Source organism: Mobula birostris, chromosome 6 (assembly GCF_030028105.1).
Source record: "Mobula birostris isolate sMobBir1 chromosome 6, sMobBir1.hap1, whole genome shotgun sequence".
NCBI lineage: Eukaryota > Metazoa > Chordata > Chondrichthyes > Myliobatiformes > Myliobatidae > Mobula > Mobula birostris.
In genome coordinates this window covers 186,817,254-186,845,037 of record NC_092375.1, presented here as the reverse complement: position 1 = coordinate 186,845,037, position 27,784 = coordinate 186,817,254, and the positions used below count along the sequence as shown (strand labels likewise).

Sequence of the window (27,784 nt, the reverse complement as noted above, 5' to 3'; positions counted from 1 at the left end):
ATTTACTTTGTTTTATATATGTTCACTTGTTCATTATGTGTCATATCTTATGACATGGGCAATCAAGGTCTTTCTACAGAAATTTTTCTACAGAAGTGGTCGCCTTCTTCTGGGTTTTGTCTTTACAAGACGGGTGATCCCAGCCATAATCAATACTCTTCAGAGATTGTCTGCCTGGCGTCAGTGGTCGCATAACCAGGACTTGTGATATGCACCAGTTGCTCATATGGCCATCCTTCACCTGCTCCCAGGGCCTCGCATGAGCCTCACTGGGAGGCTGAGCAAAGCTACACCTTGCCCAGTGATGACTTGCAGGCTAGTGGAGGGAAGGAATGCCTTATACGTTCTCTGATAGAGATGTACCGCATCTCCTCCCTGCTGCCCTTGTGAAGGAGTAGGAGGTCAAAAACATGGTAGTAACAAGAAGAAGGCATGTCCCAGATGGTGACGGTTTCAAGATTCAATGTACATTTATATGGAAGTATGTAGACAGATACAACTCTGAGATTCGTCCTCCCACGGGCAGCCACGACGAAATGGATGCTGCCTTCTGGAGGCACTATCTATTAGAGTCAGAGTCATAGAAAAATACAGCACAGATTCAGGCCATTTGGCTTTCTAGACCAATGCAAGATCATTTAAACCAGGGGTCCCCAACCTTTTTTGCAGTGCGGACCGGTTTCATGTTGACAATATTCTTGCGGACCGGCCGAGACCGGTGGGGGGGGGGGGGTGCATGCGGGATGGTTGCCAACGGACAAGAGTAGCAGTCAAATACGTTGCTTTTACCCAGAAAAAGACTACAATGACCATGAAGCCTTGCGCGGGCACCCGTGCACATGCGTTATTTGTGCATGCGCGCTCCTGTCGATTATTTTTCTACAAATCGTTTTTGGCGATTTTGTTCAGGGGAGAGTGTGTTAATCACGACCGGAATATCGGTGATAAGTGGCTAATACACTCAATTTCGTTTCTAAAAGGCTTTATCTAACGAATTTAATATTAAACACACAGCGCATTTTCCTCGCATGAATATAGCGATAAGTCAATTATCAGGGGAGGACAGGGGAGCTTGAAGTAAGTGTTGAACAAACTTCCAGTAGAAGTGTCAGAAGCAGGTTCGATATTATCATTTAAAGTTAAATTGAATAGGTATATGGACAGGAAAGTAATGGAGGGTTATGGGCTGAGGGCAGGTCGGTGGGATGAGATGAGAGTAGCGTTCGGCACGGACTAGAAGGGCAGAGATGGCCTGTTTCCGTGCTGTAATTGTTATATGGTTATATTAGTCAATAGCATCATAACATTTTGATATTAAACACAGTGCATATTTTCCCCGTATGAACTTATAAAGTCATTGCAACGCACCAATATCGCTGAATCAGTGGGAGCCCTGGGCTTGCTTTCCTGCAACAAGACAGTCCTATCGAGGGGTGATGGGGGACAGCGATACTCAAACGGGGTTCTTTATGTTCAGTCTAATCCGCAATTTAGTTTTTGTTACATTCATCACAGAGATACGTTGGAAATGGAAGCAACGTTTTCGGTGCTTCCGTGGCTATCTCAGGATATTGAGCCTTGACTTTGATCCAGAATGCCGGCAGAGATGTTATGTCAAACAGACTTTTCAGCCCGCCATCACTTGCAAGCTCGAGGAGTTGATCTCCTTCCCGCGCTGAAATGGATGATGCGCGGGTAATGGCTCAACAGTGTGTGACAGGGAATGAGGAAAGGTGCAACTGACTCATATCGCCAAATCATATCGTTTCCTCGCGGCCCGGTAGTGCATCCTCTGCGGCCCGGTGGTTGGGGACCGCTGATTTAAACTGCCTACTCCCATCGACCTGTATCAGGACCGTAGCCCTCTGTATCCCTACCATCCTCGATGATGGGCAGAGTTATGCCCCTGATGGAGCTGGATAAATCTGTATCCTTCTGCATCCTCTTGCAATCCTCTGCATTGGAGCCTCCAAACCAGCCTGTGACACAACCAGTCATAATGCTTTCCACCACACATCTATAGAAATTTCCAAATTGTTAGCATCATACCAAATCTCCTCAAACTCCTAACGAACTAGAGCCGCTGGCATACCTTCTTCAGAACTGCATCAATATTTTGGTTGCAGGATTGATCTTCAGAGATGTTTGCATCCAGGAACTTGAAGCTGTTCATCTTTTGATCCATCTGATCCCTCACTGAGAATTGGAGCATGTTCTGCTTCCATAATAATTTTACTTTGAGACTTGATTGTCAGCAGTGATACCTCCATAAAGTTGCCTGCAAGGAAATGAACCACAGGGTTGATAATAAATTTACTTCAAACTTTGATGTTAATGCAAATATTTTTAGCTGGTGGGGAGAGCTGTCAAATGCTTAAAAACTGATATTAATGGCCATTGATTCAGTACGCATGCCATCCATTTGCATTTATAAGTAAAACACATGTATATCTGCAAGTCCAAATTAATATACTCGAATTAATAACTCCAGAATAGGGGCGGCATGGTAGCATTGTGGTTAGCACAACGGTTTACTGTAACAGTAACCCCAGTTCAAATCCCTCCACTGTCTGTAAGGAGTTTGTACGTTCTCCCTGTGAATGTATGGGTTTCCTCCCCCTACAAGTTAATGGTCATTGTAAATTGTTCCATCATTAGGCTAGGATTAAACCTGGGGATTGCATGATGGTGTGACTTGAAGGGTCGGAAGGATACATTCCACGCTGTATCCCCATAAATTAAAAAAAATTGTCCCTCACCAAAAACTAACACCAAAGGTTAAAAAGTGATGGATTTTGCTCGTATCTATATATTCTTTATGTGCTTGAATGTGCAAGCACTGGGTATCACACTGCTGTGTTGGGGGCTGGTTGACAGATGATATCGGTGGGCTGGGTGGGCTGGACTATATATATGCATATTCTGTGTCCTTGTATTTTTACTGATATTCAATATAGATTTGTTGACTTGTATGTGCGAGGACTGGGCATCACACTGCGGCGTTGTGGGGTAGGTGGTGGGCATCGGACTCTTAGTACATGATTTGTGACCTTGTGTGTGCTTACTGTGTGTGACTGTTTGTGATGTGGCTTTGCATCTTGACCCCTGTAGTAATGCTGTCTCGTTTGGCTGTATTCATGAGTATTCATATCTGGTTAAATGACAATTAAACTGGAATTAAATTGAATTGAAATGAATATCTGTGGAGGGAAATGGACAGTGAACATTTTGGGTTAATACCTTTCAATCTAGACCAGGGGGTTCCCAACCTTTTTTGTGCTGTGGTCCAATTGATTTGAGACTGAAAGACAGAGGGCAGATTACCAATAGCAGCAGAAATCCAAAAGGGAAGTAGTGAGAGAGGGTATCACAGAAGGAGGAAAGCTTCCTCAACAAGATCATACCTTGAAGAACATACCAGTGAAGTAGCAAATTGGGGACGACAAGAGGTATTCATACAGGAGTCTCCAGAAAAATGGCAGCAAGCCCTGAAAAAACGTTACCACGAGGAAATCTGCAGATGCTGGAAATTCAAGCAACACACACAAATGCTGGTGGAACGCAGGCGAGGCAGCATCTATAGGAAGAGGTACAGTCGACGTTACGGGCTGAGACCCTTCATCAGGACTAACTGAAAGTCAACATTTTATTAGCATACTCCAACCACTGGGTAGCCAGCCAATGGTGTAGTGGCATCGGCACCGGCCCTTGAGATGAATGGTCCCAAGTTCGAATCTAGCTGGGTCCTTGCACGCTATCCATCCATGCTGCATTGAGCATCGTGCTAGCAATTCGACCTTGTAAAAATAATCCGAATGTCTGGAAATAGCAAAAATGCCACGCGATGCGCTACAAGGTGCGAAAAGGAGCAAGAGCAACTACTGGGTGGCAGGAGTAAGGCGCTCCTTCCATCTGCAAGCCTGCAGGTCCCCCTTGAGCAAGGTGTAGTACCTGTTCAACACCCTCACCCCATCCCCGATCAGGGTCAGGTGAAGCCACGTAGCCATGGGAGCAGCTAGTGGATGGTCATATGAGCAGCTGGTTATGCGATCACTGATGCCAGGCAGACAATCTCTAATGACTGGGGTCACTTCTGTAGAAAAATTTGCCAAGGACAGTCATGGTCATAGATCATGATTGCCCACATCATACGACATGCATGGCACATGACGAGCTGACTCTAACTACAGTAATAGGCAGTTAAAATAAATGTTTAAATAGCCATATGATTGAATGTGATAACGTGTGATCAGTAAGTTGTAATGACTTTCTCTTTCTTAAGTGATCATTGCTTATTTCAGATGGACCTGACCATACCTGTGACATTCATACTGAGTTTTCCTGTAGAACAAACTACCGTTGTATTCCTAATTGGGCTATATGCAATGGCTACGATGACTGCCGAGACAACAGTGATGAGCAGAACTGTGGTATGTATGGAAAGATCAACCATATTCATAATAAATCACATTGCAGCCTTCCAATCAATATGGAACCCTATAACTATTGATGTATTCATTCCAATTCCCTTCCCCTTCCTCTTGTGCCAAGATGAGGCCATTCACAGGGTGAAAGAGCAGCACCTTATATTCTGTGTGGGTAGCCTCCAACCTTATATTCTGTGTGGGTAGCATGAATGTCACCTCCACATGGGTCCTCGCTTCCTTCCCCTTCTCACCTGCCTCCCACCTCCGCATGGGTCCCCTCTTCTCACCTGCCTCTCACCGCATGGGTCCCCGCTTCCTTGCCCTTCTCACCTGCCTCTCACCTCTGCATGGGTCCCCTCTTCTCACCTCCCAATACCTCCGCATGGGTCCCCTCTTCCTTCCATAAGAAATAGGAGCAGGAGTAGGCCATGTGGCCCATCGAGCCTGCTTCACCATTCAATAAGATCGTGGCTGATATGGCCATGGACTCGTCTCCACCTACCTGCTTTTCTCCATAACTCTTAATTCCCCTACTATGCACAAATCTATCCAACCTTGTCTTAAATATATTTACTGAGTGGCCTCCACTGCTTCATTGGGCAGAGAATTACACAAATTTACCACTCTCTGGGAAAAGCAGTTCTTCCTCATCTCCACCCTAAATCTACTCTCCTGAAACTTGAGGTTATGTCCCCTATTTCTAGTCTCACCTACCAGTGGAAACAACTTTGCTACGTCTATCTTATCTATCCCTTTCATAATTTTATATGTTTCTAAAAGGTCTCCTCTCATCCTTCTGAATTCCAGCGAGTACAGTCCCAGGTGACTCAATCTCTCCTCATAGTCTAACCCCCTTATCTCTGGAATCAACCTGGTGAACCTCCTCTGTACCGCCTCCAAAGCCAGTATATCCTTCCTCAAGTAAGGAGACCAAAACTGCACATAGTACTCCAGGTGCGGCCTCACCAGTACCCTGTACATTTGCAGCATAACCTCCCTGCTTTTAAACTCAAACCTCCAGCAATGAAGGCCAACTTCCCATTTGCGTTCTTGATAGCCTACTGCACCTGCAAACCAACCTTTTGTGATTCATGCACAAGTACTCCGAAGTCCCTCTGCACAGCAGCATGCTGTTATTTTGTACCATTTAAATAATAATCTGCTTTCATTCTTCCTTCCAAAGTGGATGTCCTCGCATTTACCAACATTGTACTCCATCTGCTAGACCCATACCCAGACACTTAACCTATCTATGTCGCTCTGCAGACTCTCCATGTCTTCTGCTCAATTTGCTTTTCCACTCAATTTAGCTGAATTTTAATTTCATGCCTTCTTTTATTTCCTTAGTTATAAATGGCTGGCTCCCCCCACCCTTACTGTCCTTGCTTGTAACTGGAATATACTTTTGTTGAGCACCGTGAAAAACACTAGTTAACTCCTTCCTCATCCCATTGTAGTCTCCCTTGTTTAGGCATAATACTCTGATTTTAGATTGAACTATTGCACCCTCCATTTGTATGAGAATTTCAATCATACTGTGATCACTCTTTCCAAGAGGATCCCTAATTATAAGATCACTAATTTTACCTGTCTCATTGTACAGGACCAGTTCCAAAATAGCACGTTTCTTTGTAGGTTCAGTAGCATTCTGTTCTAAAAAGCCATCAAGGATGCATTCTATGAAGTCCTCCACAAGATTCCCCGACCAGCTTGACCCAATCTCTGTGCAAGTTAAAGTCCCCCATGATAACTGCTGTTCCATTCTTACATGCCTCAGATATTTCTTTGTTTATTGCCTGTGCCACTTTAATGTTATTATTCGCTGGCCAATAGACAGCCCCTACCAGTGATTTTTGCCCTTTACTCTTCATAGTCTCTATCTAGGTAGATTAAACATTCTGCTTCTTAGATCTTATATCGTCATTCACCATCACCCTGATCTCATCCTTAATTAAGAGTGCTACTCCACTTCCCTTACCTTCCTGCCTATCCTTCTGTATTACCTGATATCCTTGGACATATAATTTCCAATCCTCTCCACCCTGCAACCACATTTCTGTAATGGCCACTAAATCATACCTCTTTGTACTGATTTGAGCCACAAGTTCACTGACCTTGTTTTGAATACTAACAGCAGTCAAATAAGTGTCCTTACACTCATTGTGCTTTTAAAATCTTGTAATATTTTTACTCTTTTGCACTTGACTTGTCTTCACTCCACTCTTACCTTTCTCTCTTTTATCTTTTGCTTTTTCTTTATCTCTTTATCCACACTTTTCTTTTTTACTTTACCCATACTTCTCCATTCTGTTGAACCCACCCCCTACTGTTTAGTTTAAAGCCCTATCCACAGACCTAGTAATGTGATTCACTAGGATGCAGGTCCCATCACGGTTCAGGTGGAGCCTGTCATATTGGTACAGCTCCCTCCTTCCCCAATACTGGTGCCAGTTTCCCAGGAATTCAAACCGACTTCTCCTACACCAATCCTTGAGCCATGCAGTTAACTCTCTAATCTTCTTGACCCTATGCCAATTTGCACATGGTAGTAATCCAGAGATTACTACCTTTTTGGTTCTGCTTTTTAATTTAGTCCCTAGCTGCTCAAACTCCCTCAGCAGAACCTCTTTCCTCATTCTACCTACATCGTGGATACCCACATATACCACTACAACTGGATCTTTCCCCTCCCACTGCAAATTCTTCTGCAGGTCAGATAAGATGTCCCGAACCCAGGTACCAGGCAAGCAACACAGCCTTCAGGACGCTCTATCCTCGCGACAGAGAACTCTGTCTATTCCCCTGACTGTGCTATCCCCAATTACCACTATAATTCCCTTTCTTCCCCCCCCCCCATGGCTCCCTGAACTATAGTGCCACAGTTAGTTTGCCCATCTTTCCTACAGCCCCCACTCTCATTCACACTGGGAGCAAGAATCTCAGACCTGTTGGACAAACTCAATGGCTGAGGCTCCTCCAGCACTGTCTCTTGGCTCCCACTACCCGTCTCACTCACAGTCACACCCTCTTGTTCCTGGCCACTGACCAAATTTGAGGCAGCTAATCTAATGGATGTAACTACCTCCTGAAACAGAAAATCCAGGTAACTCTCCCCCTCCTGATGTGCCAGTGTTTGAAGCTCAGATTCCAGGTCATCAACTTTGAGCCTGAGTTCCTTGAGCAGCCAACACTTGCTGCAGATGTGGTCACCAGGAAACACAATGGGGTCCACCAGCTCCCACATCATGCAGCTACAGCTCATCACCTGATCCTGCATCATCCTTACTTTATTTAATTAGCTGTAGTTTAGTGATTTTTTTTATTCAATCACTACAAAAGCCTCACCTGCTACTTACGTGTGCCAACTCGCCAAAACCTCAAGTTCCCACTCCTACACTGGTCCACTCACACAATGGCCACTCTGCTTTGACCCTGCTTTACTTTTATTTGTTCCTGCTAATGAATTGCCAATCGATTGGTCCACTTCTAATGCGCCGATCCCTGCGAAACACTCCTTTTTTTAAACTCTTTTCTCCGACCTGTGTGAAGCTCTCTGCCTCTTCGAATCGATAGGTCTGCTGCTAATGCACCGAGCCCTGTGAAATGCTAGTTTTTAAACTCTTCTCCCCGACCTGTGTAAAGTTCTCTCTCGCTCTCTCTCGCTCTCTCTCGCTCTCATTCTCTCTCACTCTCTCAATCTCTCTCACTCTCTCACTCTCACTCTGAATTGATCAGCCCACTGCTAATGCCTTCCCTTTCTCCTATAGTCCATTCCCTCTCCAATAAGATGCCTTCCTCTCTAGCCCTTGACTTTTCCCACCCACCTGGCATCACCTAGCACCTTCCAGCTAACCTCCTTCCCCTCCCCACATTTTTTTCTATTCTGGCATCTTCCCCCTTCCTCAGTCCTGCAAAAGGATCTCGGCCTGAAGTGTCAAATATCTATTCATTTCAATAGATGCTGCCTAACCTGCTCAGTTCCTCCAGCATTTTGTGTTTATTATTATTGTTTTTTATGAAGATGATTCCTAACCTGTTGCATCTTGCAAGCCACTATATATCATTTCCTAGAAGGATTGATTTTAGAGGAATGTTCAAGGAATAATTTTTTATTAGAATAACCTGAATTGTTCATTGCCCCAAAATTTGTAGTCAGCAATAAAGCAATACTGCTTTCTTCTGATATCAGATCAATGTCCTCGAAGTAATCCAGCAATTTTTGCAGCAAGATACGTGCACTTCACAACACTGTTTGCTTGCTGTCAAGTATCCATTCAACAGCAGCTCTTGTGTCCAGTGAATATGATGTCATCAGCTAATCACATTAAACAGGAAACTTTTTAAAATTTTTGGAGCAGTAAATATGTTCTTATCAATGTACAGAGTCATAAGTAAACATTAAAGTCCCTATTACCAATCACCAATATTTATGTTGATGAAATTACTAATATTTCCAATGTTTGTGTTGGACATTACAATAAACATCCTTTAGACTGGTTATGGGATGTAATATAAAGGAGTCCAGTGCAGAAACAGGCCCATTGACCCATCTAGTTAATGCTGAAACCATTTAAACTGTCTACTCCCATCCATAACCCTACTTTCCATGTACTATTCAACTTCTCTTAATAGAATCATGAAGAGTAAAGTACTTGTTTACAAATGTGTTCTTTGATAATAAGTTTACTTTAAACTTTGAAATTAATGCAAATATTTTTAGTTGATGTTGAGAGATATCAAGTGGTCAAAAACTAATATTAATGGCCATGGATTCTGTATGTATGCCATCCATTTTTATACTTTATTAAGAAGTCAATTAAGCATAAGGATATTTTATAGTCTGCTAGTGTTTACGTTCAAGCATATTATGAATTTTTAGACCTTCCCAGAAAGACAGTTACTTAGTCATTTGATTTGAGAGTGGAAATAGATTTGCCTCAGTTTTGAGATTTGGGTTTACCTCAGTTTCATGACAAATGCTGACGGGAGATCTAACAGAGGTTTATAAGATTATGAGAGTCATAGATAGAGTGAACAGAGAGTATCTGTTTCCCAAGGTTGAAACGCCTATTACCAGAGGGCATTCATTGAAGGTGAGAGGAGTAAGTTCAAGGAGCATGTGAGAATAAGTATTTTACTCAGAGAGTGGTGGATGCCTGGAATGCACCGCCTGGTATGGTGGTAGAGGCAATTTCATTAGAAGTTTTTAACAGACATTTAGATAGGCACATGGATGGAAGATGGAGGGATATGAACATGGTGCATGTAGGAGGAATTCGTGTTTGGGTGTTTTTGATTTGTTTTTTAGCTGGTTTGGCACAACACTGTGGCCCGAATGGCCTGGTCTTGTGCTGGGCTCTTCTATGTTCTATAAGAGTTTTGCTTAAATAAAAACTCAAAAAGATGCAAATATTCTTGTTTTGGTTGCAGCTTATATTTGAAATTACTCAATCATTTACATTGCTGGCCAGTTTATGGAGAAAGACACTGTGAAAAATAAACTAGCCTAATAGGATCATTAGTATGTGATATTACACACACCTGTGTAATTGAATTCCTAAAATTGTACTTTCTGGATTTACTTTTGCAGAAGATCATACTTGTGATTCAAGTGGTGATTTCCGTTGTGACAATCATCGCTGTATCCCTCTACGCTGGAAGTGCGATGACACAAATGACTGTGGAGACAATTCTGATGAACGCAACTGCAGTAAGTAATAGCAACTCCACAGAGTAAAAATTAGTTCAGAGTCAGAATCAGGTTTAATATCGCCAGCATGTGTCCTGAAATTTGTTAACTTTGCAGCAGCAGTACAATGCAAATATAAAAAAAACTGAACTAATGTAAATGTGTGTGTATATATATAAAATAAAGTTAAAATAACTAGTGCAAAAATAGAAATAAATTTTAAAAACGTAGTGAGGTAGTGTCATGGGTCCAATGTCCATTTAGAAATCCAATGGCAAAGGGGAAGAAGCTGTTCCTGAATCGTTGAGTGTGTGTATTCAGGCTTGTGTACCTCCTCCCTGATGGTAACAATGAGAAGAGGGCATGTCCAGTGTGGCGGGGGTCCTTAATGATGGACATCACCTTCTGGAGGCATCGCTGTTTGAGATGTCTTGGATACTACAGAGACTAGTGCCCATGATGGAGCTGGTTAATTTTACAACTTTGATCCTGTGCAGAAGCCCCCACCCCACCCTCCCACCATATCAGCACGGTGATGCAGCCAGTCAGAGCGCTCTCCACGGCACACCTGTAGAAGTTAGTTTCATGTGATGGCATTGTTTTTAATATTTTTAGTATGTTTCCTTTGGTAAGTTGTAATTTTCTAGAAACAGAAACAGAAAAACAAAAGGAGTAGAGAATTTTATAAATTGAGTATGCTCTTTTAATTCAGTTTAATACTGGTTGATTGTTACTTTCAGTACCATTTTCTACTCTCTCGCCATTCCTCTTTGGAGCATGCAGCAAATGTTTCCTATGCTTTGTTTGTCGACGGTGATATATGCTGACAAATGTGGCCAAGTGTCCTTAACTAAATTTGTCATAAGTCATGAATATGTCTCATAGATTAACAGAGTCTCCTTTCTCCCTGAGTTGATCTTGAATACGCCTAATATTTGCTGGCCGCTCATCCATGGTTTTCAGTCGGGTGCTGGACACTCAGAGAGATTCAGCGGGGGGCCATGGTCGAGTGGTTGGCAACTTGGACTGGCTCCCCCACCGGACATAGTCTAGTGAGGAGGGTGGAAAACAAGACCTGACAAAGGGCTGATGAGCTCCTTGTGAGCCAACGGCCATCTTCCGTGGAAGAAATTAAAGCCTCACCACGTATCTATGGATCGTATGCTGTGCACTTAGTTAGAAGAGACATGATGAACTTGGGCGCTGTACCGCGTGCCTGGACCTGCCCAAGGCCTCTGCCTAAGGAAGGGCCGAGCTCGAAGAAGCGGCCGCGGCTGGAGGCCGACACGGCCTCAGGCTCAAGTTCGGCAGGGGCGGCGGTGGGTGGTGCCAAGGCGGCCAGCGAGAACAAACTGGAGGAGAGTCGTACTCGGTGCTGTCGCAAGATCAAAGAAGATGGAGGTGCATGGCCGCCAACCCCGGGTTCGGGACGGCACCCACTGACTGACTGACTGACTGACACCTAATATTATGCCCTCAGTCAGGAGCTTTCCCTTTTTCCTTAGGCTAGTCAGATAGGTAAACTCCAGTCCCGACGTAGTTGTAGTTTGAAGACTGTTTTATTCTTCACCAAGTACACAAGAAGCTGAAGAAACAGACAGTACTTCTTGGCATACTCATGAAAGAAAATTTCTTCAATTTGTAACAGAGTGCTTCTGATGAATGAATGAATATACAAATGATTATATAATGGCCAATCTGCTGTCAAAGGTCAATTGCTTAACAATGCATTAATAAGTAATGCACAACAGCTGTCAAGTAAGCAATGCGATCTAGTAGCTAGAAATAAAATACCAAACCAAATCAGAGGGGACATATTACTTTAAAAAACTGGAGGAAAATAATTGTTTCCTCGCACAAGGTAATGAAATTCTGTCATGAGACGAGCTGGTTAGTCGAAGTATTCAAAATTCAAAGTAATACACCCTATCCTTGTTATATGCGAGGGATACGTTCCTCGAAGTTGACGCATAATGTAAATAATTATTTAAATGGAGAAAATAGGGATGCGTTCCAGAGGGCTTCCTAAATATGTTTTATCTGTAACATTCACATTTTTATACCAATATGACACAAAAGCAGAACTACAAGACAACATTTGTATTATATTTAATCAATTTAAGGTAATATTCAATGTAATAAATCATAGAAAGTTAACATCCTCTGGTGTACAGTACTCACCAACAGTGGCAGGTGTGTTCGCTCCGGCAGACGAGTGGTTGTTGCGGTGTCGGACAGCTTTACAAAGATAAGGTGGTTGGTTGTGGTCGTCAGGATAATATCAAGCACAGCAAGGGGTGAAGGAAGACTCACAGAACTCTTAGAACTACTGGCAGCAGAAAGATTACAGTGATTTGCATAAAGTGGTGACAGTTGTTTGCTTAGCAGCATTTTGTTTTTCAGCATAAATTTGCTTTTAGGAAAGAAGGGTTGACAGCAGGGAACGACTGAAATGCTGACTCCTCTAAACCTGGGTCCATGTCCATTGCCATTTGTGTTCCAACTTCCACCATTCCCTCACCGTTGGTAAACTCCCGGGATTTTTCAAGATCATCTGTTGCTTGCAGCATCTGAGAGATAGTTCACCGTAAAAAAAATACGTACGCCTTGAATGTGGATTACACAGGTCGAGTGGTTGAATCAGCGATATTGTGTTAGGTGGCAGGAAACGCACTGTTATGTAAGGATGAATGCTGTCCAAATGTTGAGAATGGGCTGGTGCATTGTCAAGCAACAAAAGAACCTTAAAGGCAAGATTCTGCTCCTGGCAGTAGATGCCGTGCTGTTTATAATTTCCAACTTTTTTTCAAGTGTTAAAGCGGTTCTCTGCCGCTCGGCTGACGGCCCAAGACATGACATCGGTCGCTTAGGAGGCATAATTAAATATTTCAAGCACAAAATCACTGCACCGTAGATAAAACCAACAAAAGTTGAAGATCGCGCATCCACACCTTGCCAAAACCAATAGAGAGTGGCGGGAGAAAGATTGTGAGGCGCGCGCACCTGACTTGTATTGGCGGGAAAGCAGTGCTTCTTGTCCCAACAGTGAGACTGTGAGGTGTGCGCACATGATTTGTATTGGCGGAAAGGCAGTTCTCCTCGCATAACTGAATTAACGGGACCTTGGTAGAAATAGGTTCCTTGCATGACTGTGAATCCGCATAGTCTGAAGACGCATATTACGAGGATAGGGTGTATTATTATGAAAGTACATATTTGTCACTGTATGCATCCAGAGGTTCATTTCCATGCAAGCATACTCAATGAATTTGTAGAATAATAACCATATCAGAATCAATGAAGGAGCACACCAACTAGGGCATTCAACCAGTGTGCAAAAGACAAAAAGAAAGAAAGAATAATACGAGTGCTTGAAAGTATTCTTTCTTTAATTTTCTTCTTGTATCGGTGGAATGGGGCTGCTTGGATTGATCTTATACCAAGAGAATTGGACGGCAGGGTGGAGATGTGTCCCTACCAAAGGAGGTGTAAGGCACTCCTTCCCTCCACTAGCATACTGATCACCCTTGGGCAAGCCGTAGCATCTGCTTAGCACCCTCCCCCTCCCAAAATTAGAATCATGTGAAGCCAGGGGAGCAGGTGGTGGATGGGGTACGAGCATCTGGCACATATCCCAAGTCCTAGTTATGCGACCATTGATGTCAGCCAGACAATCTCTGAAGAGTATTGATAATGGTTGGGGTCACCCATCTTGTAAAGACACTGCCCAGAAGAAGGCACTGGCAGCCACTTCTGCAGAAAAATTTGCCAAGGACAATCATGGTCAAAGATTGTGATCATCTATGTCATGTGACACGGCACATGATGATGATGATGATGATGATGATGACCTCGAGAATAATGTGCAATAGTAATGCTATATAAAAGCAAAAAAAAAGTGAAGTAATTAAGCAGCACAGACAAAATGCTGCAGGCGCTCAGCAGGTTAGGCAGCATCTATGGAAAACGGTAAGCTGTCAACATTTTGGACCGAGATCCTTCATCAAGGCATTAGATTTCCAGCATCTGCATATGTTCGCATGCTTGATAAGGTAAATAAGTTATTTCTGCTTGATATTGATTGATATTGAAACCAAACTGATCTTTCATCTCCATCTGGATGTGTGTGTGAATCTTCCATCATTTATGCTGATGACTAATTTATAAAGAAAGTAGCTGAATTATCTAAAAAGTGAATATTTATTAACTCTTGAAACACTTAGTTTCTTTTTGGCCAACTAGATGATTTGTTGATGTTTTAACATACTGGGGACAAATTCTTAGGCTTGCTTGTGACTTTACTGTTCAGTATAATAAGGCTTGTCTTATTTCAGGTCCTCGTGAATGCACGGAGAGTGAATTTCGCTGTGATAACCTCAAATGTATCCCTGGCCGCTGGGTGTGTGACCATTATAGTGACTGTGAAGATGATTCAGATGAGCAAAACTGCGGTATGACCAGTATTAGTGAATCAGAGAAACAAGCGCATATTCTTGTAATTTGGCAAGAGATTGGCGCAATGTTGAAGGAAAGTGGATGTCATTTACTTGGATTTTCAGAAGGAATATGATAAGGTGCCACACATGAGACTGATTAACAAGATAAAAAGGATGGGCTGCACCTGAACTGGAAAGGGACCAATATCCTGGCGGACAGGTTTGCTAGAGCTGTTGGAGAGGGTTTAAACTAGTTTGGCGGGGGGTGTGAATCAGAATGTGAGTGCAAAGATGAGGGTAGAAGGACAAGGGCATGATGCTGTGTGTTCTGAGTTGGTGAGGAAGGACAGGCAGGGGACAAAACATAAATGTAGCCAGTTAGAGGGGTTGAAGCGTGTCTATTGCAATGCTAGGAGTATTAGGAATAAGGGGATGATCTTAAAGCATGGATCAGTACATGGAACTATGATGTTGTGGCTGTTATTGAAACTTGGCTAGAGGAAGGGCAGGATTGGCTGATGCAGGTACTGGGGTTCAGGTGTTTTAAAAGGAATAGGATGAGAGGTAGAAAAGGGTGGGGGGGGAGAGTAGCATTACTGGTCAGGGATAGTATCATGGCTATAGAAAGGGAGGATGCTGCAGAGGGAGTGTCCACTGAGTCAATGTGGGTGGAAGTCAGAAATAGGAAGGGATCAATCACTGTGCTGGGAGTAGTCTATAGGCTCTCAAATAGCCCTCGGGACACCGAGGAGCAGATAAGCAGGCAGATTTTAGAATGGTGCAGGAAATACAGGGTTGTAGTTATGGGTGATTTCAACTTCCCTCATATTGACTGGCAGCTCCTGACTGCAAGGGGGATAGATGGGGCTGAATTTGTCAGGTGTGTTCAAGAAGGATTCCTGACGCAGTATGTGGACCGACCAACGAGAGGAGAGGCCATACTGGATCTAGTTCTGGGTAATGAACCTGGTCAGGTGGCAGACCTCTTGGTGGGGGAGCATTTTGGTAAGAGTGACCACAACTCCCTTAGCTTCAGCATAGCAGATAAAAACAGACAAAATGGGAAAGTGCTTAACTGGGGAAGGGCTAACTATGAAGGGATGAGGCAGGAACTAGCGAGAGTAAATTGGAAACAGATGTTCACAGGTGAAAGCACAGAAGTAATGTGGAGAAAGTTTAGGGACCACTTGTGCTGGGTTCAGGACAGGTTTGTCCCACTGAGATGAGGAAAAAATGGTAGGAAAAGGGAACCGTGGCTGATGAAACACGCAAGGCAACTCGTCAAGAGGAAGAAAGAAGCATATGTTAGATATAAGATGCAGGAAACAGGAGGGGCTCATTAGAAATATAGGGTAGCCAGGAAGGAGCTTAAGAAAGGACTTAGGAGAGCTCAAAGGGGGCATGAGAAGGCCTTGGCATGTAGGATTAAGGAGAACCCCAAGGCGTTCTATGTGTATGTGAAGAACAGAAGGATGACAAGAATGAAGGTGGGGCCGCTAAAGGATAAAGAAGGCAACATGTACCTGGAGGCGGAGGAGGTTGGGGAGGTCCTAAATGAATACTTTGCTTCAGTATTCAGAAATGAAAAGGACCTTGATCAGGGTGAGGTCGAAATAGAACAGGCCTGTGTGCTGGACAACATGGAGATTAAAGAAGAAGAAGTGTTGGATCTTCTTAAAAATATCAAGATTGAGAAGTCCCCAGGGCCAGATGTGATATACCCCAGGTTACTGTGGGAAGTGAGAGAAGAGATCACTGGAGCAGTAGCTATGATCTTTGAATCCTCTTTGGCTGCAGAGGAGGTGCTGGAGGATTGGAAAATGGCAAATGTAGTTCCCTTGTTTAAAAAAGGTAATAGGGAGAATCCTGGGAACTATAGACCGGTGAGTCTTACGTCGGTGGTCTGCAAATTATTGGAAAGGATTCTTAAGAAAAGGATCTAAGAGCATTTGGAGAAGTATAGTCTACTCAAGGATAGTCAACATGGCTTTGTGAAGGGAAGGTGCCTCACGAGCTTAATTGAGTTTTTTGAAGAGGTAACAAAAGAAATTGATGAGGGTAGGGCGGTAGATGTGGTCTACATGGATTTCAGCAAGGCATTTGACAAGGTCCCCCATGAGAGACTCATCCAGAAAGTCATGAGGCATGGGATCAGTGGAACCTTGGCTGTTTGGATAAAAAATTGGCTTAAAGGAAGAAGGCAGAGGGTAGTAGTGGAAGGAAAGTATTCTGCCTGGAGGTCAGTGACTAGTGGAGTGCCGCAAGGATCTGTCCTGGGACCCCTGCTCTTTGTGATTTTTATAAGTGACCTGAATGAAGAGGCGGAAGGATGGATGAGTAAGTTTGTGGATGACACGAAGATTGGAGGAGTTGTGGATGGAGCTGTAGGTTGTCGAAGGTTACAAGAGGATATAGACAGGATGCAGAGTTGGGCAGAAAAGTGGCAGATGTAGTTCAATCCGGATAAGTGTCAGGTGATGCACTTTGGAAGGGCAAACCAGAAGGCTGAGTACAGGGTTAATGGTCGGTTACTTAACAGTGTGGATGAACAGAGGGACCTTGGGGTTCAAATCCATACATCCCTCAAGGTCGCTGCACAGGTTGATAGGATAGTTAAGAAAGGCCTATGGGATGCTAGGCTTCATTAGTAGGGGGATTGAGTTCAAGAGTAGAGAGGTCATGTTAAACTCTATAAATCTCTGGTGAGACTACAGAGTATTGTGTTCAGTTCTGGTCACCTCATTATAGGAAGGATGTGGAAGCTATGAAGAGGGTGCAGAGGAGATTTACCAGGATGTTGCCTGGATTGGAAAACAAGTCTTTTGAGGCAAGGTTAGCAGAGCTGGGACTTTTCTCTTTAGAGTGTAGAAGGATGAGAGGGGACTTGATAGAGGTCTACAAGATTATGAGAGGCAGAGATAGGGTGGATAGCCAGTACCTGTTTCCCAGGGCATGAATAGCAAACACCAGAGGGCATATGTACAAAGTTAAGAGAGGGAAGTTTAGGGGAGACATCGGGGGTAAGTTTTTTACACAGAGGGTTGTGGGTGCCTGTAATGACTTGCCAGGGATGATGGTGGAGGCTAAAACATTAGGGGTATTTAAGAGCCTCTTGGACAGGCACATGGATGAAAGAAAAATAGAGGGTTACGAGGTAGTGTGGGTTTAGTACTATTTTTAAGGAATATATGGATTAGCACAACATCGAGGGCTGAAGGACCTGTACTGTGCTGTAGTATTCTAGTGTCTAGTGTCTAAAATCCTATACACAAAATAATCTGCAGATGCTGGGGTCAAAGCAACACTCACAACACGCTGGAGGAACTCAGCAGATCGGGCAGCATCTGTGGAAAAGATTGGTCGACGTGTCGGGCCGGAACCCTTCGTCAGGACCAACCAATCTTTTCCATGGATGCTGCCCGACCTGCTGAGTTCCTCCAGCGTGTTGTGAGTGTTGTCTAAAATCCTATGGTGTTACAATAAGTATACTGGCATGGATAGAGGAATGGCTGACAGGCAGAAGCAGTGAGTGGGAATAAAAGGGCCTTTTCTGGTTGGCTACCGTTGACTAGTGGTGTTCCTCAGGGATCAGTATTGGGTCCGCTACTTTCTACATTGTTTGTCATTGATTTAGATAAGAGAATTGATGGTTTTGTGACAAAGTTTGAGGATGATACAAAGATAGATGGAGGGGTAGGTAGTGCTGAGGAAGCAATGCAATTGCAGCAGGACTTGGGCAAACTGGAACAATGGGCAAAAAACTGGCAGATGGAATACAGTGTTGGGAAATGTATGATAAAGCATTTTGGTAAAAGGAACAATAGTGTGGACTATATTCTAAGTGGGGAGAAGGTTCAAACATCAGAGGTGCAGAGGGACTTGGGAGTCCTCATGAAGACTCCTAGAAGGTTAGTTCACAGGTTGAGTCTATGGTAAAGAAGATAAATGCAATGTTGGCATTTATTTCAAGGGGAATAAAATATAAAAGCAAGGAGATAATGCTGAGGCTTTATAAGACACTAGTCAGGCTGCACTTGGAGTATTGTCAACCAGTTTTCAGAGCTAAATATCAATTGTCGTTTGAATTTAAAATGCAGCTCGGTATAGTGCTCTTCCTGGAACTGCATTTTAAAGTAAATTGTAGACCAGGAAACATTCAGTTGACTTGAACTATCTGGATATGCATGAATGCAATCAACACCCCTTGCATGAATACGATTCAGAGACCACAGTAATTAACACTCATTTTGGGTGTGTTGGCGGGAAGATCCAGGCATTTGAAAAATTACATGTTACACAAAAGAAGCATTATAAAGGCATTGCAACTTTAGAAATTGTCCTGTTACCTTTGTTCTTTAACATAGAAAGATGTGCTGCAATGTTGAGTTGAGGAGTCTCTCTTTCTCGAGTGGCTGTCTGTGTGTCCTGAATAAAGGCTTTTATATCTACTAGCTGTGTCTCTCCAGTGACTTCATTCACAATCATGACAAAAATATCCTTAATTAGCTGTGGAAATATACAAATGAGATTATTTAGTCTACAAGTTTATCACATCTTCTGTTACTTTGCCTCAGATCATCTAATTCTGAAGTATACGGATCATTGTTGTATATTCTATTCCTTTTTAACAGAGTTGCTAACATGCCTTCCTGGATATTTTGAATGTGCAAGTGGTCACTGTATTCCAGAAAGTTTCGTGTGTGATGGAAGTGCTGAGTGTGAAGATTTCTCAGATGAAATCACTTGCCGTAAGTTTTCTTTCTAAAAGCATATATATAATAACATAAAAGCATATATCTAATCTATATCAGAGTGTTGATATAGTCACCTGGTGAATAATGAAGTCAAACAATTAGCTGGATTTATGCAGCATAAAACTTAACCACTAAAAGAGAAGTTAACATTCCAGCTAAAACTACCCAGTCTTATTGATATAGATAAGTTATTAATGGGTGATGGGGTGGAGATACGTGTCTATCAAAGAAGGTGTAGGGTTCTCCTTCACTCCGCTAGCCTCAGGTCACCCTTAGGCAAGGACTAGCTGTGTTTAGCCCCCTTGATCAGGGTCACATGAAGCCATGGGAGCAGGTAATGCATGTCACAAATCCTGGTAATGCTACCAATGACGCCAGGCAGACGATCTCTGAAAAGTATTGATAATGGTTGGGGACAGACACCACCCAGAGGAAGGCAGTGGCAAAGCACTTCCATAGAAAAATTTGCCAAGAACAATTTTGGTCATGGAAAGACCACGATCACCCATGTCATACGGCACAGCACATTACTGACAAATGAAGTTATTTAGATAATTAACAACGGCATTAAAGAGGGTAGAATGGCAAGAGAGCAGAGTTTAAATCATTCTCTAAGGAGTTTTAGAGAATTCTGTGTTTACGGTATGTGATAAATCACTTCAAAGACAGGGTTAGCCTTCCCTGACTATGCAGGCACTAACTTATTTACCCAGTTTTGGTGATCACTATAGATTGTACAAGCAGAAGAACAGTCACTTACACAGTTAATGGTTGGGCACGATGGAGTGTGGTAGAACAAAGGCCTCAGAAATGACCAGGTTACAGGTTGTAGCGGTGGCTTTCCTTAAAGGTTCAGAGTTAGTGATTTTGAACCAAGCGTAAAAGCGATTGAGCTCATCTGGGAGAGAGGCTGTGATGTTGGCGCCACCACAACGTTTGGCTTTGAAGTCTGTGATGGTATGCAACCGTCAACACAAGTCAGGTGTGCTATTCATTGTGAATCTTGACTCGGTCTTCTCCCTGTATTTCTGTTTGGCAGCCTTGATAGCGTTGCGCAGATCGTGCTGTTTTTCTTGAGCTAGCTGATTGCCGGCAATGTAAGCTCTATGTCATGTGGAAGTACTGCTTGCACGGAACTATTGATCCAGGGTTTCTGGTTCAGGAAGATCCTGTCTGACCTCTAGGGGACAATATCTTTGATACACTTCTGGATGTCACTCATGAATCCATCCGTGAACTCAGAGACATCCTCGTCATGGAAGACATTCCAGTCAACGTCATTGGAAGCAGTTCTGCAGCATGGAGGCCCATTGGTCAGACCAACACTGGACGGTTTTAACTATGGCCGCCTCTTGTTTCAGCTTCTGCCTGTACATTGGCAAAAGCAGAATCGAAGAGTGATCAGGTTTTCCAAAAGCTGGGCAAGGGAGAGCTTTGTAAGCGTTGTGGAAGGGAGTGTAACAGTGATCGTGTTATCTCCACGAGTGCTCACCTAGATGTGCTCACAAAACTTCAGAGAGATTTTCATCAGCGACCGGTGACGATGAAGGCAGCCTCTGGGTGTGTAGTCTCCAGCGTGTTGATGGTCTTGTATAGTTCCTTGAGAGCCAGGTCAGTATCAGCCTGCAGTGGAACGTACACCGCTGTGATGATAACAGCCGTGAACTCCCAAGGCAGCCAGTAGGGTCTGCACCGCTGAACCAGGTGTTCCAGGTCTGGGGAGCAAAAGGATTTGAAGGCTTGCACATTCTGGGGGGTTGCACCACGCATGGTTGAAAATGAAGCACACCCCTCCTCCTTTACTCTTCCCAGAGAGGTTATTTGACCTGTCCACTCAGAACAGGGAGAACCCAGATGGCTTGATAGCATGGTCTAGTGTCTCCTCCATCAGCTAGGTCTCCACGAAGCACAAAACATTACATTCCTTTGTTTCCCAATGGTAGGAGATTTCTGGCTCTCAGTTTGCACAGCCCGTTGTCCAGGGACTCAACGTTAGCCAGGAGTGTGCTAGGGAGCGGCAACCTATTTGCACACTGTCTCAGCCTCACCAGGACACCGGCCTACCCCTTCGCCTCTGGTGCTTCTTCTGAGGTAGTGGCTGTGTAAGAGATGAGTCTCCCATGGATCACGCAAGCAGGGAATCCCAGTGTTGGAAAGGTGGCACATAGTGGGTAAATGCTGTCTTTCTGATGTTCAGAAGGGTCAGTCTATTGTATCTGATGTGACTATCAGATACTTGAACAGAAAATGCTAAGAAAATTGTAGAAATTAGTAGTCTACTTTAGATTTGGAACAGAGCTCACAACACAGCTGCCGTATGCGGCACCATCTTGAGATTTTTGTATGTGAAGGATGTAAGAGATAAAGTCAATTCAATTCAGTTTAGTTAAGAAACTGCAAGAGTAAAAGGACCCTGATGGCAGTCATATACAGGTCTCCCAACAGTCGCTGGGATGTGGATCACAGATTACAATGCGAAATAGAAAAGGCGTGTCAAAAGGGCAATGTTCTGGTAGTCAATGGGAAAATCAGGTTGGTAATGGATCTCAAGAGAATGAGTTTGTTGAAAGCCTACAGGATGACTTTTCAGAGCAATTTGTCATTGAGCCTACTAGGAGATCAACTATAGTGGATTGGTGTCATGTAATGAACCAGAGGTGATTAGGGAGCTTAAGGTAAAAGAACCCTTAGGCAGTGATCACAATATGATTGAGTTCAACTTGAAATTTGATAAGGAGAAGGTAAAGTCTGACATAGCAGTATTTCAGTGGAGTAAAGGAAATGTCAGCGGTATGAGAGAGGAGTTGGCCAAAGTAAATTGGAAGGAGATGCTGTGGCAGACATGATAACAGAGCAGCAATGGGATGAATTTCTGGGAAAAATGAGGAAGGTACTGGATAGATATATTCCAAAAATGAAGAAACACTCAAATGGCAAAATACTACACCCATGGCTGACAAGGGAAGTCAAAGCTAAAGTAGAAGCCAAAGAGGGGGCATACAACAAAGCAAAAGTTAGTTGGTAGATAAAGGATTGGGAAGCTTTTAAAAGAGAGAAACTAAAAGAGTCATTAGAAAGGAAAAGATGAAATATGAAAGCAAGCTAGTGGATAGTAAAAGCTGTTTCAAGTATGTAAAAGACTAAAAGAGATGAGAGTGGATTTAAGATCATTAGAAAATGAGGCCGGAGAAATAATAATGGGGGATAAGGAGACAGCAGATGAACTAAATATTTTGCATCAGTCTTCACTTTGGAAGACACTAGCAGTGTGCCAGATGTTGAAGGGTGTGAGGGAAGAGAAGTGAGTGCAGTTACTATTACGAGTTACTAGTACTCAAAAAACTGAAAGTCACCCAGACTAGATGTACTGCACCCTAGGGTTCTGAAAGAGGTAGTGGTAGAGATTATAGAGGTAATGATCTTTCAAAAATCAATGGACTCTGTTATGATGCTAGAGGACTGGAAAATTGCAAGTGTCTCTTTGCTGTTTAAGAAAGGAGGAAGGCAACATAAAGGAAATTATAGACCAGTTAGCCTGACCTCAGTGGTTGGGAAGATGTTGGAGTTAATTGTTAAGGATGAGGTTATGAAGTAATTGGTGACACAGGACAAGATAGGACAAAGTCAGCATAGTTTCCTTGAGGGAAAATCTTGCCTGATGAACCTGTTGGAATTCTTTGAGGAGATTACAAGCAGGATAGATAAATGGGGTGCAGTGGATGTTGTATATTTGGACTTTCAGAAGGCTTTTGACAAGGTGCCACACATGGGGCTGCTTACCAAGTTAAGAGCCCCATAGTATAACAGGAAAGTTACAGACGTGGTTAGAGCATTGGCTTATTGGTAGGAGGCAGTGACTGGGAATAAAAGGATCCTTTTTTGGTTGGCTACCGGTGACTGGTGGTGTTCCACAGGGGTTAGTGTTGGGACTGCTTTTTATGCTGTATATCAATGATTTAGATAATGGAATAGATGGCTTTGATGCCAAGTTTGCAGATGATATGAAGATTAGTGGAGGGACAGGTAGTGTTGAGGATTTGCTAAGGTTGAAGAACGACTTAGACAGATTAGAGAATGGGCAAAAACATAGCAAATGAAATACAATGTTGGAAAATGCATGGTTATGCACTTTGGTGGTAGAAATAAATGTGCAGACTATTTTCTAAATGGAGAAGATCCAAAAATCTGAGATGCAAAGGGACTTGGGAGTCCTTGTGCAGAACACCCTAAAAGTTAACTTTCAAGTTGAGATGGTGTGAGGAAGGCAAATGCAATGTTAGCATTCATTTCAAGAGGTCCGGAATACAAGAACAGGGATGTGATGCTGAAGCTTCATAAGGCAGTGATGAGGCCTCACCTTGAGTATTGTTTACAGTTTTGGGCTCCTCATCTAAGAAAAGATGTGTTGTCACTGGAGAGGGTTCAGAGGAGGTTCACAAGGATGACTCTGGCAATGAAACTCATCATACGAGGAATGTTTGATGGCTCTGGGTCTGTTCTCACTGGAATTTAGAGGGATGGGGGGATCTCATTGAAACCTTTTGAATGTCCAGACAGAGTAGATGCGGAAAAAATGTTTCCTATGGCAAGGGTGTCTATGAGAAGAGGGCACAGCCTCAGAATAGAGGGGCATCCATTTAAAACAGAGATACAGAAAGATTTCAGGTAGAGGGAGGTGAATTTGTAGAATTTATTATCACCGGCAGCTGTGGAGGCCAGGTCATTGGGTATATTTAAGGCAGAGCTTAGTAGGTTCTTGATGTGGACATGACATCAAAGGTTGTGGGGAGAAGGCAGGGGAGTGGGGCTGAGGAGGGGGATAAAGGATAATCCATGATTGAATGGTGGAGCAGACTCGGTGGGCCAAATGCCTAATTCTGCTCCTATGTCTTAAGGTCTTATGGAGATTTTATAGAGGTATACAAAATTATGAGGGTATAGATAGGGTAAATGGAAGCAGGCTATTTCCACTGTTGGGTGGAACTACAACTTGAGGTCATGGTTTACTGGTGAGAGGTGAAACACTTAAAGGGAACATGAGGGGAATCTTCAGTCAGAGGGTCATGAGAGTGTGGAATGAGCTGCCAGCCCAAGTGATTGATGCATGCTAACTTGACTTCAATTTTGAAGAGAATTTTCGATAGGTACATGGGTGGTCGAGGTACAGAGGCTATGGTCCTGGTGTATGTTGATCTGAGTAAGTTTAAATGGCTTTGGCATGGACTGTATCTATGCTGTATGGGGAGATGGGAAGTTCTTTACGGATAAAATGCAGCCCTTTTGCCCATCTCCAGCTGTTTTCTGTAAAACTATGCAAAATATACATGTAAAGCATTGACATGCAACATTCCCAAATAAAATTGGTGGGAACAGAAATTTGTTGAGCCATTTTTGAACTTGAAATTCGTGATGTGTAGGAAACTGGAGGCCCAGGACTTTCTCAGAATTTCGCCCCCTGTTGCATATTGCTGATGACTGATGTTACATTGAATGCATAATGCCGTGTGACCTGAACTCTTTAAGTACAAGTATACATACAAGCCTGCACCCTCATAAAATTACAATATTTAATAGGATGAAAGGAGGGGATATGGCCTAACTGTAATGTTCCAGTGATTATCATCCACCTGAGCAATTTTCCACTTATTTTTCTCTAACCGCCATCAACATCATCATCTCCTTTCTGACCTTACATCAGGGGTTCCCAACCGGGGGTCCACGGAGCCTTGCTTAATGGTATTGGTCCATGGCATAAAAATGGTTGGGAACCCCTGGTTTACATGAATCAGTACTTAATTGCCTTAACTCTTACTGACAACAGCAAACTCTACACTCTAACTACACTGGGTAAGGAACTTTCTCTCAAATTTCCTCTTGGAGTCTTTAGTGGCTGTCTCATGCTTATGGCTAGAAACATAGAAAACACAGCACAATACAGGCCCTTCGGCCCACAAAGCTGTGCCAAGCATGTCCCTACCTTAGAACTACCTAGGCTTTACCCATAGCCCTCTATTCTTCTAAGCTCCATGTCGCCATCCAGAAGTCTCTCAAAAGACCCTATCGTTTCTATCTCCACCACCGCTGCCAGCAGCCATTCCACACACTCACCACTCTCTGTGTAAAAAAAAACTTAACCCTGACATCTCCTCTGTACCTACTTCCAAGCACCTTAAAACTATGCCCTCTCGTGCTAGCCATTTCAGCCCTGGGAAGAAACCTCTGACTATCCGCACGATCAATGCCTCTCATTACCTTGTACACCCCTATCAAGGCACCTCTCATCCTCCGTCGCTCCAAGGAGAAAAGGCCAAGTTCACTGTACCTTTTTTCATAAGGCATGCTCCCCAATCCAGGCAACACCCTTGTAAATCTCCTCTGCACCCTTTCTATGGTTCCCACGTCTTTCCTATAGTGAGGCATCCAGAATTGAGCACAGTACTCCAAGTGGGGTCTGATCAGGGTCCTGTATAGCTGCAACATTACCTCTTGGCTCTTAAACTCAATCTCACAATTGATGAAGGCCAATGCACCGTATGCCTTCTTAACCACAGAGTCAACCTGCGCAGCAGCTTTGAGTATCCTATAGACTTCACCTTCTCAATTCTGCTCACTTTTAAACTCTTCCCGATGTTCTCACTTCCTGACCTCCACGCGCTTGCGCAGTTGTGCCCCGTTCAAACTGCCGAAGAAATGACCGTTACCTTCTCAACTCTGCTTGCTTTTAAACTTCCCGCTGTTCTTACTGGCTGACCTCCACGCGTTTGCGCAGTCGTGCCCCATTCAAACTGCTGACGAAATAACCCTAAATGGCTCCTAGTATTTGCTTTCCATATGGACTAAAGGACCTTTTCTCCATCTACCTCTTAAAATAATTTCATAATTAAAAGGACTTCATTCAAATCACTTTGAAAAAAGCCCCAGTCTGTTCAAACTTTCCTGATTGATATAAGTTCTGTATAATTCTAGTCAGTCTCTTTCTCCAGTGTCCTTCTCATAATACACTTCATTGCTTGTTTTATTGTTCTTGTGATTTATATTTAAAATCTTTTTTCTCAGTTCTTTTCTAGATTTGAATGCTGTTTCGCTTTAGTTATAGGCTTTTTAACCTATGACATTACTTGGTTTGCATTTGGACTTCCAGAATTCATTGTTCGTTAGTCTGGTTTATATTTTCATGGGACAGCACAGTAGAATAGTGGTTGCACAACGTTTTACAGTATCAGTGACCTGGGTTCAATTCCCGCTGCTCTCTGTAGAAGTTTGTATGTTCTCTCCAACACTGTGTGGGTTTCCTCCACATGCTCCACTTCCCTCACTCAACCCAAAAATGTGCTGGTTCATTGGTTGATTGGTCATTGCAAATCGTCCCATGATTAGGCTAGGTTAAATTGGGGGTCACTGGGCAGCGTGGCTCAAAGGGCCGGAAAGGCCTATTCTGCACTGTATCTCAATCAATCGATCAATGAGTCGGTAATCACCTTAAATATCCTACCAAATGGCTCCACCTCATCATTATCTACAGTGACGTTTGTGTTTCGTGATGCAATTATTCTTCAAACATTTTCTATAAGCCCCGCACCTGTAGTCATTAGAATTCAGAAGAATTGGGGATGACCTCATTGAAACCTATCGAATGGTGAAAGGCCATGTTGGAGTGGATGTGGAAAGGATGTTTCCTGTGGTGGGAGAGTCTCAGACAAGAGGACATAGCCTCAGAATAGAGAGGCATTCTTTTAGAATGGAGATGAGGTGGAATTTATTTTGTCAGAGAGTGGTAAATCTGTGGAATTCTTTGCCACAGGAAGCTGTGGAGGCTAAGTCTTTATGTGTATTTAAGGCAGAGGTTGATTCTTGACTGGTCAGCGTATGAAGAGATACAAGGAGAAGACAGGAGATTGGGGCTGAGAGGGAAAAAGGATCAGCCATGATGAAATGGCGGAACAGACGCAATGGGCCAAATGGCCTAATTCTGCTCCTACTTCTTAGGGTTGTAATGGTCTTTGTTCAAGGCTATGTGCTATTAGTTATAATCCCTGGTCTCAAACTTTTTTTGTAATTTTAATGTGAACCTCCTTGTAATGTCTGGCACTTGCATCCAGTTTGAAAATGCTTAAGTAACCTTGCTTCATTGATGAAACACAAATTTACCCAGTGAGTGATTATTACATGCAAACCAGATTGTTTCAAAATTTATATTATGGTAAAGGGAAAGGTAGATGACAATTCATTGCAAGCAACAATAAAGATTCTCTTCTGGATTTGCTGAGACCTCAAAAAGAGCAGTTTGCTTGTGACTGCCTTAAGGCTGTATTACTTATCATTCGTTCATTATGTGCCATGTCATATGACATAGGTGATCATGATCTTTCCATAACCATGATTGTTCTTGGCAATTTTTTCTACAGAAGTGGTTTGCCATTGCCATCTTCAGGGCAGTGTCTTTACAAGACGGGTGACCCCGGCCATTATCTATACTCT

General features: G+C 43.2%; 1 protein-coding gene across 1 annotated transcript in view; it reads left to right on the top strand.

The window, feature by feature from the left end:
* Window positions 1-27,784, top strand: part of lrp2a (low density lipoprotein receptor-related protein 2a) — a 405,821-nt gene that overhangs the window by 292,741 nt on the left and 85,296 nt on the right. Inside the window, exons 54-57 of the mRNA XM_072259785.1 lie at window positions 4,302-4,430; window positions 10,018-10,137; window positions 14,451-14,567; window positions 19,184-19,300. Coding sequence (XP_072115886.1) covers window positions 4,302-4,430; window positions 10,018-10,137; window positions 14,451-14,567; window positions 19,184-19,300 — 483 coding nt within the window. The remainder of the gene's footprint in view (window positions 1-4,301; window positions 4,431-10,017; window positions 10,138-14,450; window positions 14,568-19,183; window positions 19,301-27,784) is intronic.